The sequence below is a fragment of the Hylaeus volcanicus genome, chromosome 2 (genome assembly GCF_026283585.1).
Source record: "Hylaeus volcanicus isolate JK05 chromosome 2, UHH_iyHylVolc1.0_haploid, whole genome shotgun sequence".
Lineage (NCBI taxonomy): Eukaryota > Metazoa > Arthropoda > Insecta > Hymenoptera > Colletidae > Hylaeus > Hylaeus volcanicus.
This window is the reverse complement of record NC_071977.1, coordinates 23972965-23990853: the sequence shown is the minus strand read 5'-3', so window position 1 is coordinate 23990853 and position 17889 is coordinate 23972965. Positions and strand designations below refer to the sequence as shown.

General features: G+C 46.2%; 1 protein-coding gene across 2 annotated transcripts in view; it reads left to right on the top strand.

The window, feature by feature from the left end:
- LOC128872919 (discoidin domain-containing receptor 2-like) overlaps window positions 1-17889 on the top strand; it is a 138611-nt gene that overhangs the window by 93264 nt on the left and 27458 nt on the right. For both annotated transcript variants that reach the window (XM_054116106.1, XM_054116105.1), the window contains one exon: window positions 6037-6168. In XM_054116106.1, coding sequence (XP_053972081.1) covers window positions 6093-6168 — 76 coding nt within the window. In that variant the 5' untranslated portion in view covers window positions 6037-6092. The remainder of the gene's footprint in view (window positions 1-6036; window positions 6169-17889) is intronic.

The window sequence follows — 17889 nt, the reverse complement described above, 5'->3', positions numbered from 1 at the left end:
TGTTTCGGTATCCCATAGTTGTTTCTCTACAACTCCTGCTGTATCTTTGGGTACGTTGCTGTATATTTACAATCCAGGGCAAACCATGCGTGGACGATTCCGAATTTTTACGGCGCAACGCGTGATCTCGGATCGCGATACAGTTAAACGACCAACAACGTCGAAAACGTCCTCGATGTGTGCTCGTCGGGAAACGGTTTCCATCGTTATCTTCGGAACGAAAATCGCCGGATGCACGAAGGCTGAGCGGTAGCTTGGACTTCTGTAAATTTTATAGATCCTGTTTGAAGCAAACTGCATACGTCCGGGGACGCACGATGCTTGGTTCTGATTTCGCGGAAAGGCCGGCCGTAAAACCTGTTTGTACGTCTCTCTGAGGCGACATCCTCCGACGTCGGGCACAGAGGGGAGTTCTCGTTGCATTTCCGGCATGATACTGTAAAGCGTAAGTGACTCGGTTGACCGCCGCCGGTGCTCCGTGGAAATGCTATTTGCGTCGCAGGAAAATCCGAGCGACGCGTCCACTTTGCTCTCGCCCCGTCCAATCTGAATTTTGACGACGCCGTCAAAGGAGCCCCCTTTAAGAGGCCTGCATCCGAAAGGATACGCTCGCCGAATGAAATTAACAAATTGAATTCGTGCTGGCGAGGCGAGTCGCGATCTCCGTGCTCGTCTTCGGTCCGGGATACCTGGCGCGAACCGTGGAGGTCGATGAATATAAATTAACTTTATACACGAAATGTTTGACTGGGTACTTTGAGACGCGATGAATGTGAATTTACGAATTTTGTATCATGGTGGAATCAATGGTACCGGTAGTTGCCCATTTGAGGCAGAAATTTGATTTTTCTTTGTTTAGACGTCTGTGCTTCCTTCAACAATAAATATTAATAATGAAGTCCACTTTTGAATCCACTTTTGAAGTCCACTGTCACAGCATTTAAATTTTCCTTCGTAAATATGATTGTCCGTGTACCTTTAGCATTACCGTAAGAGTGATATAAAGCTCCCCAAGAACCCAAGAAGGTATTCGACCGAAATGGCTGGGAGCAAAGTTTCGAGGGATGTGTGCGTACGTCGGAGTGGCTGAGTGTTGACCGTAGCCGTGTGCGTTTGTATATTCGTGGGGTGAGAGTCCTTTAGGGTGCGCAGTAGGAAGAGTCATTCTGTTCTTGTGCGTTTCACGGAAAGAGTTAATTTTCTTTCTGGCCTAAAACAGATTAGTGTACAGAGCGAGAGTAACAAAAGAATTCCAACAGGATTTTGAATTTGCATCTCAATTACTGCCAGTCGCCAAATTAATTCCCGGTGTAGTTCCTTTCCTATGAAGAACCTTACATTAAATTATCTAAAAATAGATATTTGCCTATTATTAATTTTTAAATTGCAATGTCAATGATCCAATATCACATCAAACACTCCTAAAATTCTTCCCATGAATAATTCTAATGAAAATTCACAAAACCATGCGTTAAGAATGTACACCAACTCGGCAAGGAATTTTTTCCCTTTGGAATAAAGGATTCGCGAAACATCGCGCTGTGCGGCGGCGCGGGGACCCACCCGCGTCGCGAATTCTCCCGTCGTCGTCGGCGTCGGCGTCACCACGGCCGTCACGAGAGGGTCTACGAAAATAAGTCGCGGCGCGCCCCGGCAATTACGCGAGGACGACTTCGTCGAGTTTTAATTTGCCTGGCCACTCGAGAGGAGCTCAACGCGCGCAGGCGCTCGCGAATCTCGCCTTTCCGCGAATTCGCGCGCAAATTTATGCGACCGCACGATGGAAACGCCCGTTCAAAGAGCGCCACGCGCGACTAATTCTTTCCAGCGGCGTCGTAAATCCCTCCAGCCCGTGGTCCGCGCGTTTTCCCGCTGCGAAAACTGGGAAACGCCGTCGCCCGCCGCGTGTTTTCTCGACCGAATTCGAGTGCTTCGTTTCACGAGCCGAGCTTAACGATCCGGGAATTGTTAGTCGCGCGAAAACTTTCGCCGAGGATAATATTCCAAATGATTCCTTCAAAATGTTGGGTTTATCGAATATAGAATATTGAATTTGTTTGTTTTTTATATTGTAAGGGTGGTATCCGGTTTACATTGCTTATAGCACTTATTGGTCCAGTCTAGCTTGTCACAAATCATCAGTCTCTTGCACATATGTGTTTCCTTCCATATCACATTTACATTGATTTAAATCCTTGACTTCTTACGCTACATTCATTTACATGTCTGCACTTACCACCTATAGCTCGGGTACCTCGGGATCGCTGACCCCGTACTGTAGCTGCGGACGCGCATGCTACAGCCCCTGAGGGCAAGAAGGAAGCTTTCCAAATATATTTCTCTGAGCCTAAAGAAATAATTACATTTCGCGAAAGTTACCATCGTAGAAGCGCACAGTTCAACGCAAAGTATTTTCAGGTTGAAAACCGTTCCTCGCTATAGTTCGGGTAATATTCGCGGCGTTCATCGCGAGGCTCGTTGCTCGCTGATTTTTAAACTCGCTTCGGGGAATTATTGTAAAAACTTGCGGCTCCTAATCCGACGTTCGAGGATTTATCGATGGCAGCTCGCATTATATTTTTTGCGGGCAGCGAAGCTACTCGAGGGTGGAGGCAAACTAGTTTGGATACAAATTTTTCGCCTGCGCTCGAGAGTTTCTCGACGAGCCTCGGTTAACGATCCAGAAACGTCGGTAGCGTGGGGATGAAACCGTGTTCGCTCGTTTATATGCCTGTACGCAAGTGCTGTGCTTTCTCTACCCTCGTGGCTTCCATTACGGGAGCGTATCTGTCCAAGAAAATCGCTGCTTTTCCGTGGAACGACCGTGCAAACGTTCTCCGTCGCGAAACAAGGTGTTTCGGTTTAATTGCATTCGAGTTAATAGGGATTAACTTGCACGTGTAAAACACTTACACTTTGATAAAGATTAAGTATGTCCATCTCCAATTTTAACAATTTTTCACTGCATTTTATTCGTTCATTGGGAATGATGTAATTCTACCTGCAAATACAATTATTTCCATACCCTTGCCCTTAAACGAGGATTCATTTCGAGTCTTTATTAATAAGAATTACTCCTCGCGCAAGAATGTCGAACACGTCGGATGAGAAAGACAGAAGGCGAATACCGTGGAAATCGAGCGTCCAGAGTACGTACAAGAGCACTTTATGTAGCAACTCGCGGTAAAAGTCGACGGCCGAAGGTGGTGTTTCAGCGGATGAAAGATGGCAGTGTGCGTATCGTACGAACTCGGAACAAACGGGCCACTAAATCCACGTGATTTCTTCGTTCTCAGGGCCGGTATCGCGCGGAGATTTACAGGAGACGTTACGTCGGCGCCAATGCTGGAAATAGCGCAAACCGTGCCGTTTCAACTAGCAACTATAAACTCACCCCCAACGGGGCTCGATCGGGCTAGATATAGATCCAACGATCGAAATTTATACGGGTGCAGTTAGGACTTCCCGTGGAATTCTCGGTGTCGCGTTATTTTCCCGCTAAATTACAGGAGCTCGAAATAACCACGAGAGAAATGTCTCGGAAAAGAACTTTTCCTCCAATTGAACGTCTTTCCCTAACGACCGCCGAATCTGTTTGACGTTCGTAATCAGACACGGTCGATATTACGCGGGGGAAATCTAACGCTACGTTAACCGCGAACGGCTCTAATAGATCCTGCGCCCGTGACCAATGATTAATAGCGCGTCGGGATGAATTCAAGCGGTCCTGGAACGAGTGTACGTCTCCGACACGGTCCGCTTGCTCCGACTCGAGTAACTCGAGCTCGGATGCACCCTATGACCTCAATTACTGCGTCGACTAATCGATCCTCTGCATTGTGATCGTGCTATCCCTCGACACCGGTACCGACGTAACCGCTTCATGCTGAATGGTATCTTAATTGCCGGTCGGATAATCCGATTCAGCCACTTAATCGATTATGCGCCTCTATGAAGCTGTCGCGCAACCGTTCACCGACTCTTGATGGAATTTCCAATTTACCGTTCAAAGGGTTACCGCGCCATTGCAGGTGGACGCGATCGATGGTTCTTAGAGTTTGTTTTGCTTGATTGGAAATCTTGGAGATTATATTCCACACCTAGTTAATAGTCTGGTATTGTAATCCTAAAGATAAACGGCGTGTACTATACGATTGTATTGGCATGTGATAGCTAAAGGGTGGATTTACTTTGATTTTCATCATTCCGTTGGAGTTGCTATGGTACGTGGATAATTCATGAGTAATGCAACCGTATCAATTAATTGACATGGGGTGTCCTCCTTCGATGAACATCTCTTGTCCTCGCCTTGTTACGGTCCTGCAACGTTACCTTTTTCCTAATCCTCTACAGAGGTATTTCTCAGTCCCAAGATGATCCACCGAAGGCGATCGTTCACCAGATCTCCGACAACTTCATTAAAATCCCTGAATACCGAAAAGGAAGGTCGCGCCCGTGGAATTCGTGTCGCTTCGGAGCGCGTTATTCGCGATGGCTACCCGATAGAAACTGAACCGGGCAAAGAAACGCGTCATCGGGCCGGGTATTTTTTCACGGGCCGTTGAATAACGAGCCAGCCGCGAGGGGGAGGCCCTAAACTTGGCCAGATAAGCATCGCAAAGTAGTCGGTAGTCGAAGAAACTCCCGTTAATTAGCCAAAAAGTGAAGGTTCGCCTACGGTCTCTCCGGCGGGAACCCTCCTTGCTTTTTTCTCTGGTACGCGCCGCGACGGCACCACGGTGAATAAAGTACCAGTCCTCGTCCCTCTAGCTTGGCAGCGCGGGCCCACCCTCTTCTGCGCCATCAGCATCCGCTACACACGAGTTCGCCCCCTCGTTGAAGAGACGAACAACCAAGCGAAGGTCCCCGCGGCGTTCTCCGCCGCGTTCTTCCTTCTCGCTCCGGTTTATCTTTCGACAGTACGCACGCTCTTTTTCTCGCCCCTTCGTCGTCGTCTCGCTTCTTCCCGACCGAACTCCCGATCCTAATCTCGATAATGACGCGTAATGGCTGGTGGCGTGAATGTAGCTCTTTGTCCGCGGCTGCTGTACCGGTCGTATATCTGTCCGGTACGAGAGCCGCGCCATTTCACCCCGGCGAAAAGCACGGGGAGCCCGAAACGGCCGTTTCCAGCCTCTGTTTTTCTGCGTTGTTCCTCCTAGCCCTCGTTCCCCGTACCCCGTCGCGGGCGCTCTTCCAAGGAACCTTACGTTTAATTGCTTTCTCCCAGCCGACAACGAAATTACCAGCGTTCGAGCGATTTTACAATCTTGTCTTCTTGTTGCTGCTTGGTAAGCGTCGTCGAAGGTCTTCGTTCCTTTGCAAGGAAATCTACACGAGGTGCGTCGAGTAATTATGTAGTACTCGAAGAATGATCACCGTCGGGTACCAAGACTGGTAGTATAGTTTGAATTCTCCTTCCAAGGTTGTCTGAAACATTTAACACATTCATAGCCATCGTTACCCATATATGGGTGACAGGGTTTTTTTACCATGCAACTAAACAACATAATTTTATGAGACGATGTTAAGGAAAATAAATCTGGTTAGGATTCATTTATTTTGATAACATTATAAAAATAAGTACTAAGACAAACGTTAGACTGTGTAGGTTTCAATTGTTTTCAAACAAAATTTTATTCTTGTCAAACTGTACAGAAATATTCATGTGGCAATCAACGTGTTAATTCTGTACGTGGAGACAGAAATTTATTAATGACGATATTTAAGGCATTTTTCTAATTTGTGAAACGCCCGTGACCCTTATGCGGTTCTCCTGCATACAGGCTTAACGTCCAACAGCCCCTTAGTCTCGATGACACTGGCCCATAAATTAATATCTCTCTGGTCGCTGTGTGTGGGCCCACGATGCGTCAATTATCATTGAGAGCGGTTTTGTCGCGAGAACACAAGTCCTTAAGAAACATGACGAACAGGAAACGCTTGCAACGACCTAAAACATAGCTCTCTCGAACATAGCATAAATTCTTGGTTCTTTGGCGTAAATGTAACGTTTGTCTTTTGGTGTTCTTGCAGAAGCGGTTATGAGAGTTCGATGACCAGTGGCTAGCGGACCATCCATCGACGCCACCATGGACTACCTGCAGACGTGCCTCATCTTCTACCTATTGAACCTCTGTTTCTCCGGAGGACGATCTATAGACATATGTAAGTATCTCGATCAGACCATCTCCTAAAATGATCGAGGGTCTACAGTTAACGTCCTGCGCATGGCAAAGGTAACCTTTACCACCCTGCGAAAGTACGTTGACCTCGAAGAGGGACAGGTCGTGTACCTGCGTCGTAAGTTCGCCGCTATTCAAATATTCCGGCGTTCTCTCTTCCGCGTCGTATTTCCAGTGGTGATCGAACGTAATTGACGACGTGACACCGAGTTTGGGAAAAACGAACTAATCGCGATCGTCGAACCGTCAATCTCCGCGAAACTTTGGCGAATCCTGGGCGCGATAAAGCTCGTCGGGGACGTTGTCGTCGACGGCGCGCGTCGTTCGTCCCTGGCAGAAAATCGATCCCCCGCTGTTCCACGTCGACTGCGCGCCCGGTAGATCGCGGCCAGCCGTTTCGTACAAGGTAGAAATACGTGTTTACATCCGAGACCATAATTCTCGCGGCGGTAACAGGCTCTCGCCCCGTTTGGGACGGCCGATAAAAACAGAGAGGTATCCACGTTGCCCTCCGTTCTTGTAGCGCGTCGATGTTGCCACGCATTAAACCACGGTCCTCCGCTCGGTTTCCGCTCCGCTTGCTTTCCATCCCATTGGCCACGGGTATTCGGCAGCCCCGAGTCACCCTCGTGTCAGGTAAACAGGTCGAGAAACTTGCAAAGTATCCGCCAAGAGTTCTGCCCGGGAAAGGCTTTCAGGTACTCGTTCGTGAAATCGAGCTCGAACCCGCGTCTGCGAGAACGTATTTTGCACCCCACAGCCCTCGCGAACCTCCGAAAGATGGATGGAGGTCGGTGTTTCGGTCTGGTTACATGTTTCGGAGTCTATGTACCGCCGTTATACATAACAGTTTTAGAAAGAAATAAATCCCCACCGAGGCGGCAGAATGTTTAATGGACTGGGCGGGGAACCGAGGAAGCGTTTTTGCCCCTCCTCGACCGATTCTCGATAGAACGCGAGGCGTTCTTGCGAACCCGGAGTCCGGATTGAAATATTATCGCGACGAGAGGGCTATGACGACAACCACCGGTCACGGTAATCATCCCCGCGGGAATTCGATTCTTAGAGAAATTAACACCAAACCCACCACGACCGGTCAAATGTTCGTTTCCAAATTTTTGTATACAGTTCTTATATGCTTCACCTCGACAGCACATCCATAGGTGTACTGTCGCTTACATGTGACACTTTTACTTGATTAGAAGCGGAAGTTGTGAAAGGTATGAAAGGTAAATGGAAAATTTGCACAATATAGTCCCACCTCTTTGGTTAATCACGGCACAAGCAGCGCTAATTCAGAAGGGGTTGCGAGCGATAGATTCCGTCACGCCTAAAACCTCAAATCTCCCTGAACAACCCTCGTATCCATTCCCTGCTCGAGTTTAACTCCGAGCATGTCTACGAACGTGCATCCAACGCATACAAATTCGCCCATGGGCTATTCCTAACTTCGCGGACGTGCGAAAAGAAGACACGTCTGTATACGTTACTTTCGACTCGATAATAGAAACGTATGTCTGCGGTGACACATGACGCGTCACTTACAGAAAAAAGGCATTTTCATTACAGTAGTTAGCTAACTTTACTAGGGGAAACAAAAGGCCCCTTTAGCTCCTTATCGTTCCTTCCATTGTGTACTGCCACACTTCAACCACTCAAAATGCCGGCCTAGGATAATAAGAAATGGGAAACTCTGGTCACCTTAAGGGTCCACTTTGGGAAGACCTTCTAGTTTTCATACGAGACCATAAAGAAACACCCAAATCGCCAAGAAATGTCTAGATCCTCCGAAGAGAGGATCTTAAAACCAAAGTTCCATTTCGGGCCCCAAGTTCCTCGGATCGAGAGAAGCGGGTGGGAACGATAAGCAGCGATCGACGAAAGTATAAATAGTGTCACGGATCGTCGAAAGCTAGAGCAACGCAAGAGTTGGGGGACGGGAGATATCGGCCCTCCTGCGGTGAGTGAACTTGTGCGTCGAACCGCGTTGGTAAATTCGCGGTCGTGTTAAGCGGGCCAGCCGCTCGTCGAGAGGACGAGGGCCGACTGGAAGGGCTGCGGGGCAGTTAAAGCGCGCATAAATTGCAATGTTAATGTTGCCTGCGATACATAAACATGTTGTACGTCGGTCGGATTGCGGTCTGCGCGGGCCTAGCTCTGCACGCGTAGCGCCAGCCTGCACACAGAGGCGCGTCCACGCACTCGCGCGGAGAGGGGACACGCGTTTGGATTTCACGTATTCGGTGCCCCAGGAGAACTCTTGAGCGTGTATGCACGGGTCCGTGGATAACCTGGTGCAACGCCACGCGACGACGGGTGTTGCGACACGGCCGTGTTCGCTTCGCGTGCGCGCTTCAACATGGACGACCCCGCGTGATCGCTTGGGAAACACGGGATGCATGCACTGCCGAGATTTTCAGCTGAGGGTAAAATTGAATTCTAGGTTTGTAATGCTACACTGGAAATGTCGAGCGCTTTGGTTTTGGATTCAGAAGCGTATTGAATTGATGGTTTTTGGGTGGATCAGCGGCCGCCAATCTTAAAGAGTGTAAGATAGGGTTGGAAAACCTGTACCCTTATATTTTATTGATCTTGCACCTTCTTTGGTAATAAATTGCAGCAAAGAATAGGAATTATAGATAAAAATAAGATTCAGAATCGTATTGAATTGATGCTTTTTGGGTGGATCAGTGGTCCCCAATCTTAAAGACTGTAAGATAGGATTGGGAAACCTGTACCCTTATATTTAATCGATCTTGCACTTTCTTTGGTAATAAATTATTGCAAAGAGTTTCCAACCGTGATTTCTCTTCTCAAGGGAAATAAAAAGATGTTTCCACGCGTAAAACGTAGGCGCACGCTTCGGTTGATCTCCCTGCCCTTTCTTATTGTGTTTAAAGGCAAAGTAGGAAACTGGGAAAGGAAGTTTACAAAGCAATTACAGCTTATGAATACACCGACCAAAAAAGCAACCGAGCACTTCTTCGTACAAAGTTCTTCCCGTTTTTTTCTGTTTTCACTTAAGAAAGAGCTGCGGACCCCAGCTACATGAATCATCGAGTACAGTTCGCTCGTGGGAACGAGGGAAAAACAGTGTGGCTTTATTTTGAGAATGATGCGTTCAATGCCTGGCTTAATCCACTCAATTCTTTTCTCTTCGAGTTTTTAATTACATTCTTCATTCTCGGTTTCCTAATTCTTTACGTCCTCGAAGCTAAACAAAAATTGCACTTTCAACCCTTGATTTACTATTAACACTAAACCTACCACGACCGGTCAAACGACCGTTTTCAAACTCTAGTATATATTTCTAATATGCAATATGTGAATTATATCCAATTATTTAATGCATTATTCAATTCAATTCCATGTACAATATTTTTGCATTTCATTGAAAAAAGTGTCTTTAAGATTAGTCATTCGCCCCACCACGGTAGAAATAGTTTCAAACGAACGGCGGTGGGTTTAGTATTAAGCAAATTATTTACTCGAAAATAAAAATAGATAGAACATGATCGGGTAACAGATAAAGGACTAATGCTCGCAGTTGGTACACCGCAGCTTGCATTGCGTCCCCATCCGATATGAGTAACGATGTTAGAGTAATTACGTGCAAACGTTGACATGCGAACCGAATCAAATGTTGGTAACAATAACATCCAAATCGAGGCGCGTTTGCGCACGTACGTGTCGAGCGATGGAGCGTGTACGCTTGTACGAGAGCGTGCATATTGTCGACGACACGTCCAGGACGAGCCGGGAGACCGTGCCCAGGGTGGAGAATCGTTACGCGAAAACCCTCTTGCGTTATGGCATTGTCATCGGTCCGTTACCTCCCACGAACCTCCGTGACCCCTCCTTTCCAATTATCCCCGGATCCATTAGGTCCGCGCATGCCACTGATGAAATTGTCGGCGTATTAACATAACTGGGCGACAATTAAAGCGTTATGGCGCGTCACGCGGCCGGCATACCTTGCTGATTTCTGGCTGGTTCCCTGGAATTTCACCAAGGATGGCATCTTAGGAGTCCCAGGAATTTCGAGTCGTTTTTAAATTGCGCCCAGTCAGTCGCATTGAACGTGAAACGAATGCATCACGCGGATACCTGGAACCATCGGTGTTTCTATCGATCTGAATCGGTTTCCTTATCTTTCGAAAGATGATTCAACTCGGTTGGTGGCAAGAAATGTTCTTTTACTCTACTTCACCAATATTCCAAGTTCAAGGATCTCATATTCCTACAACCCTCTTACCGTTACCTATCTCTCCATTTTGTCAGTCTTGATGTAGATTTAAAAACACCACCTGTCTCAGCCTTCGAAGTACTCGGTACTGTACAGGGTCTTCTGCATAAAAGTCCTCAGCGACAGGTTCGATTGCATCGATGCCTTCGGGTTATGATATTATTTCCGAACCCCCACGGATAGTTAAGACCCTTTGCATCCAGAGACAGCGCACAGACGGCCGTCACAACACGCCACGGTGATCGTCGCGATTTGTCATCTCTTTGTACGGGACGCGGCGTCATTAACACTGCAGCTCTACTTTCGCGGAGTTTGTTTAAACGTCGAATTGCAGGCACGACAAAGGGGCCGCGGTGCACGTGTACATCGTATGTCTCTCGTATATAAAGTCCTCGCAGCGTAAACATTCCCAAGCGAAGAGAGTGTCCCGACATCTGTTTCTTACCCCGTTCGCGCCCTCATCTCGTCAAGCTTGATCACGTGCCAGAAGCGTCGGTTTACGTACGGGCCGCGAGCCCGCCAACAGTTCCAATGTTTTCTCGTGTTTAACGATTCTCGGATAAATCTTCGGTATACAATCGTCTCTGGCGATGTTACGCAGAACAGTTCACTGTAACACTTCGTATAGTGTACGTCAAATACTGGATCAAAGTAGCTTGGTAAGTACTGGATAGGCGTACTTGTCGAGTGGATAGGTAGAATAAGGGAAGGAACACCTGTGAAATACCGTGTACTGTTTTATTAATAGGGGCTTGGGACACGCTGCCGTACAGGGGTTGAATCCCACAGACTCAGCGCATTTATTTTTATAATTGCACTTGTACTATTGATTGCGTGATGGCTCAGCCTTCCAAGTTCTTTACTACTTTGACTTTACTAATGAAATGAAATGCGCTGAACCCTGCGGTCGAAACTACCAATTTCGTTGATATGTAATCCAGGTAACTGTGCCGACTAGGGAAGCATTATCATCTTGGGGCATCCTTGTCGAGTAATGCGTGGACCATAGTATGGACTTGATCGTCTACAATGACCAAATACTAGCAGTAATAGGACCATCGATACCCTCAATGGTCCTGGAATGCCAAGATATGGCCGCCCAAACCATTACAGGACCATTCACGTGTCTAACAGCGGACATTCAGGACTATACACGTGTTACATAATTCTCCGTGATTGCGAAGATTGTTACTTTAATAATTCTACCATCCAGTGTAACTGACTTTTCAGTTTTGAACGTAGTAATACAATGCCAAGTTTTGGCTTCGTGTATCAAGCCTGGAGGACAATTCCGGCAGATTCCAAGAGACACGTCTCGACCTCAACGGGCTGAAAAGACGTCAACTGTCAGACGTCGACGGCGACATCGAGTGTAATAATCCTCGACTTTCGGGTTCGAAGGGCAACCGTCAATCCGCCCTTTGGAACTGTATTTTCATAAGTCTAGGCCGCGAGAGCAAACACCATATCCCGAACTCGAGTGCGTTCTCGAAGGGTTGAAACCACCCTCGGTGTTCTGCCTTCCGGTTACAATTGTGGAGGAACATCGTCGAGGAAGACCTTTCTTGAAGGTCAACTCGAGTTCGAGGGTGGAATTAATTCCGATGTTCGTTAATTTATCGCATTAGAATTCATAATTTCGGTAGCTCGATCGAGCTAGACAAAATCCGAAATTACAGATATTAGTTTCTCGAGTTTATTTGTTTTCTCTTTGGTGCGTTCCAAGAAACGATCACAGGTAAGGCCATAAACCTCTACCCAGCACAAACCGCACACAACTTTTGTACTCCACTACGCTACCACAGTCCTACGTACCCTGAAGAAGTTAGTTTTAAGAAAAGTTTCACACAATCATCCAAACGTGCTTCAATTTCGGTATGATTTTGTGACATTACATTGTGGCAGAAAAATACATTAACAAATTTAATATATTATCCACGAGCGTCGATCGACCCTACATTCGATCAACTCAACGCTCAACACCCTTGGTAGACATACCTCGGCGCAAAGCATCGATCGCAGTCGGCCAAGTAGAAACTTAAACCTGAAAATACAGAAACTGTTATTAGAAGCTGCTTTATTACTTTTCTATGTAGAATCGAACCGCGTCTAAGCTATGAACGCTCTGGGCATAGCTCGACATCAAAGTCGCGGCGATGTCACGATTAACGAGCTCCAGAAACCGTCGCGATATTCCAAGCAGCCGAGGTCAGAAACATAACTCTCGCCCGGGAGCGACGTGGCGAGGCTTGCTTTTGATAAATCCAGGCCACGAAGGCGACCGTAACACATGCTCGCCACGAGGCACGTACCTACAAAAGGGGTTGCAGCCACGACCCCCGAGGAGTAAGCACTGCACGCAACTCGAGACGGTGATTTCAAGACTCCCGGGGATGGGTCACGCCTAAGGGGAGGTAGGAAAGGGTCGGTTATAGGGGAAGGGTGTAAAAAGACTGCGGCTAGAGGGGCGGTGGGGACGAAGGGGTCGTGTAAAAGTAGTACTTCCGTTTCTCCAGCCGTCCTGGCGCCAGAACGTTGGGCATGCGCCGTCTTGGATCTCGTTGTCTTCTGCCTACAACGATTGTTTGTTTTCCCTGAGAAGAGACGAAAATGGCTCCCCTGGTTCCAACAATACCGAGGAAAACTGTGTTTCGGTGTTCGCGGCACTCTCGAAAGGGGTGAACGCGCGCGGCAGGGGGGAGGTGGAACCTCGAGGTCTTCGGGGTCGTCGCTCTTACAAACATTCATTCTAATTTCACTTGGCCCCGATGAGAGACGCAACTCTGCAGTGGAATAGGGAAAACAGGGCGGCCAGGTGTCCACCCGCTAATTCCGTTAAGTAAATAAAACGCGCCGGGCGTTGTCATAATACAGCAATTAGGGGTTTCGCTTTCGCTCTTCGTTCTGTTTTCCCGCTCGTTGGTAACGTTTAGCCAAGTAATTCCGTGTTATACGAACCAGAATTCTGAGGTTCGAGGGCTATTAGCGTTGCGAGTCTGGGTACACTTGTGACGAAATCCATACCTCTGGAAAACGACTCCGCGTATGGTCTGGGCCAGAGATAGACATATGGTGGGAATAGCAGGTGAAAAAAAGAACTAAGTGTAATTTTTGTTGGAGAAAGAACGTATGAATATTTTTCAGATATGAATTTACGCGAATGATCGGTCTCAGAAGACGATGAGGATAATTTTGTGACTCGAGAGGCAGTGTGTCCAATATGTGATAAATAACATATATACGTATATTTTGTTCATTTAAAAATGTATATTTTACCTTGCTTTTAAAAATCAATTTTATTATTAGATGAAATACATATTTACATTAAAATCCTCATAAATGATGCATATATGTATATTTTATTTATTTTAAATAAGAATAACATCTTAAGGAAGGTCCGTAGCAGTTCGAGGGACAAATCTGTCGACGGACATGATTTATAATAATTCAAGGAGCAAAGTGACTACTGGAGGTGCTCGGTGGTGGAGGTTTCGAGATTTCGATTAGACGAGAGGTTGGTTTCCGTCCAGCGTGAAAAATAGTAATCCGTAAGTGAGTCGTGATTTATGCCGTAATATTGTGGTCGTAATAAGGTGGGGGTTGGTTAATATGTTTTTCGCAAAAGGCCCGACGAGTAATTAATTTACATTCACGCCCGCGGAAGAGGAAAACAAGGCGAGAGGAACCGGGAACGGCGAGGCCAGACCGCCGACCCTCGTACATCGTCATTAATAATAATTGCGGAGTTAACAAAGGCGGGCTAAGCTGGAATTATTAAATCCGGTGAGATAGAAAATTCTCGTTGCTCGGGCTTTATAAGCCGATCTCTCGCCGTCTTTCTATTTCTTTACCGCCGGTAAAGCCAGTTGCCTCTTCCGCTTAATTCGCTCTATGCTTCCTCTCTGGCGCCAGCGACGACTGTTAACGAATCCGTCTCGATTCGCGATAATTAGATAAGGGGTTGATCACATCTAAACTTTACTCTTTGTCTAAGAAACTTAACTGTTAATTGGCTGAGTAAATCTGCTACAAACCTAGTAGAATTCTTCTATCTACGGTGACTTTCGTGGAGCTTTTGATTCTGTTTGTCACTATCACCGTTGAATGCCTTTGACACTCGTGGTGGCATTTTTTTTTTTAAACAATTAGCTTGTTTCTTCTTTAAGGAGAATCCATAGGCTGGAAACGTCAAGCTACTTTTTCATCGACTTCTTAACACATTCGCTATTCCTGGTTATGAAAAAAATGATGAAAATCTTTTTGTTTTGAACATTACATATTTATAACATTAATATTTCAAAACGTATTTTGTAATTTTCATCTTCACCCTAACGATATAAATTTGCGATGTCAAGCTTCAGAATTGTATTATTTTCGCCAGTACTCGGTATTATTCGCTGTCGCGAATTTGTTAAAAGACCATGGTAAATATAAATTTTCATTTGTGGATAGCTATTATCATTTACTAACAGTACTAGTAATAATTCCCTATCGGGTCGTATATCCTTTCCCCGTCTCCGTGGTCTCGTATAAATTATTTAGATTGACGAAATCAACTTGTCCCGCGACGATAATACCTGAGAGGGGAGTCGGTCGCCCTCGACGCGCATTCCGCGGCTTTCCTGGCAGCCGGAGGTTGCGAGGAGAAGTTGTCCCGGGAGGAAGGAGCGGTTATCAATTTGACAGTGACGCGGTTAAGAGTGGAAGAAGGAGGACCCAGATGCCACCGCGAGGACAGAAGAGAGTAGTCGCGTGGAGGGGTTGCGAAGGCATTCAATTTCCCTCTTCTCGCGGATGGAGGGCGGCGCACACCCTTCCGTTCGGAGCTGTCACTCCAACGAGAGTTATGGTCGCCGAATGAGTGGCTGGGGCGGGCCAAACGTCGCATAACTTACTTCTTCTTCTCTCGTTTCTCTGCTCTTTTCCAGGATGTCTATAAATACGAGGATCGAACCTGGCTACCGGGCGACACAAGTTCCTGCGTTGTTCCTGTAGGGTCCTTCGCGGTGGGGTGAACTACTGAACTAGAAACGTTAACGTTTATCGTAGGGATGACTCGACAATAGTATCCCTACCATCCTGACTACGGAGTCGATATTTGGAAATTTTTGTCTGGGCCCTGCCCTGTGTCTCTTTGGATCTTGCACAGCTGTTATATCTTTCTCTTCTAAGAATCCACGCCTTTAAATGGTCGATTGATTTTCCTATAATTCTACTCTAAAGTGATCGAAAACAACCGATTTGCCTTCGAACGTTCTCAAGTATTTTTACATCGAAAGGAAATAGAGTTGTTTCGTCGAAGCTCTCGATTGTTGAGTCGGAGTCCTCGTCTTGAAGAGTTCGCGCCACTTGGAGGAAATTTTACCTCCCCGAATTCGAGTTCGTTCGATGTTTGGAAGTTTCTTCTGTCGAGGAACAGTAGCAGAGTGTGTTATGGTTACTCTCGTGTCCCGAGACACAAGTGGTGTGTCCAATCTCTAGCTTTATTTTTCTTATCTACACTTGAATTACCAAGACAGGCGTGTTTGTTCGAATGTGTCTCGTAATCTCCAGTTTATATTTTCGTTTCTTCTGTGGCTCCTTCGCATCCGGGTTTCCCTCTAATCACTCTCGTAAAACTTTTCTCTAGTCGCGTGCTTTTCGTTTCCTTTCCCCCTTCCGCTCCCCAAATAAACGAGCAGTCCTATAGTCGCGCAGCATCCAATCTGGCTCCTGTATGAATTACTTCCTGTCTGAATTAATTTATTAATTATTTATACAAAACAGGACAATCATTAATATTATTATCTGTTCTATAAATTCTAATTTATCCATTTCTAAAATGAATTTCAGGTGCATAAGCAGAATTAGTACGACTTCCGATATTCCTCGCTTAACTATCAGCAATTTGTTTTTATACCTATCTTGATCACGTGCAAATAAAGCGTTGCAGGAAGCGAAAACGGAAATGGAAAAATGAGTATCTCCGCTGAAAGGGTCGCGTTGTTGTCGTACAGCGTCGGCGTTCACCCGATGGTCGCGGCGAAGAAGAGCGAAAAACCAACACGGCGAAATTTCATACCGCAAAAACGGTGTTGTACGGTCGTCGGTTCAACTCCCGGGAACAAGTGCCTCCATCTAGAGAAGTTAATTACCAGAAATAAACGGCCGTCGAGTCGTAAAACTTGTACGAGGCGGCGACTTACACGGATACGTGTATGTATCTCGTTAAAAATTTATTTACGAGGAAAGTTCATCGCGCGGATTAGGACTTTAATCTCGCATAAAAAAAGGAAAAAAGAAATGAAAAACACGTCGCGGGCGGTCGTGGAATCGTTAGTTCCCGCGACCAGGCGAGTCTCGAGGGAAACCTCGAAGCAAACGGATATCGACGAAGCAGCCGAACCGTAAATTTCGATCGCATGATCGACAATATCGCTGCTAAGCCACAGGTCGATGGAAACGATGACAGTTAACGGATTGTGCACTTGGAAATGGCGTTTTAAAACGGATGGTCGAAGCTGTAGGTAGCAGAAGGGAGGGAGAAATATTGTTAAAGTGTCTGTACCAGATTTAATAGTTATTCATTGTGACATTTCCAAGAAATTAATTTAATTTACTTGAGTATAAACTTTAGTCGATATTATATGAGTGGAGAGACATTCGTATAAAAAGCTCTCGAGAGTTTATTTAAAAAGATATTTTCATTCCTTTTAGTAGCAGTCTACATACTCGCTATCAATTTATTTTTATCGACTGTAGAATCTCAACACCTTGATTCGATATAGTACCTGCTCGATTCGATATTTAACATGTCCCTTTATTTATTCATCGAGTATGAGACGAATTCTCGATAAAGGCCATTCTAATTGAGGATTAAGAGGAGCTGGTTTAAATCTGTATGCAACGCCACCGGCACGCGGAGGGGTATAAAAACGAGCTTCGTCGATGAGACCATCAAAGCGGACGATCTGTTTACCCGAACGGGGCGGAACCGGACTTCCCTGGAATAGGAAAATAATATACGACCGTTTAGCGGGAAACCGTATCGCGAACGAAGGCATCCACGGTTCGGCAAACTCGATAAATTCGGCCGCCAGGAATGGCAGCCAACGACAGCTGTTTCCTGAACCTGTTCCAAAACCGTCAACGGTCCGCTTTACTCCCAGTCATGATATTTGGTCACGTAAATACAGGACGCTTCGGAAAAGATTTGTGATTCTTATATACCTCAATCGTTCTCCGTATGAAATTGTGTCAAAGGCAGGCTTCGCTTGATAATCTGTATTTGAAAATACAGTAAAATCTCTTTTTACACGTACACTCTGTTATTCGAACGTCTCCCCATTGACAGTGTCACGAAGTAACTCGTACAAGTGTATTATACTTTTGACAGTTGATTCGACAACTTGCGAAATTTTGTTTGAAAAATAAGAAGTAACGTCTTATCTAGATTCTTCAGACAACTCGGCCACCTGA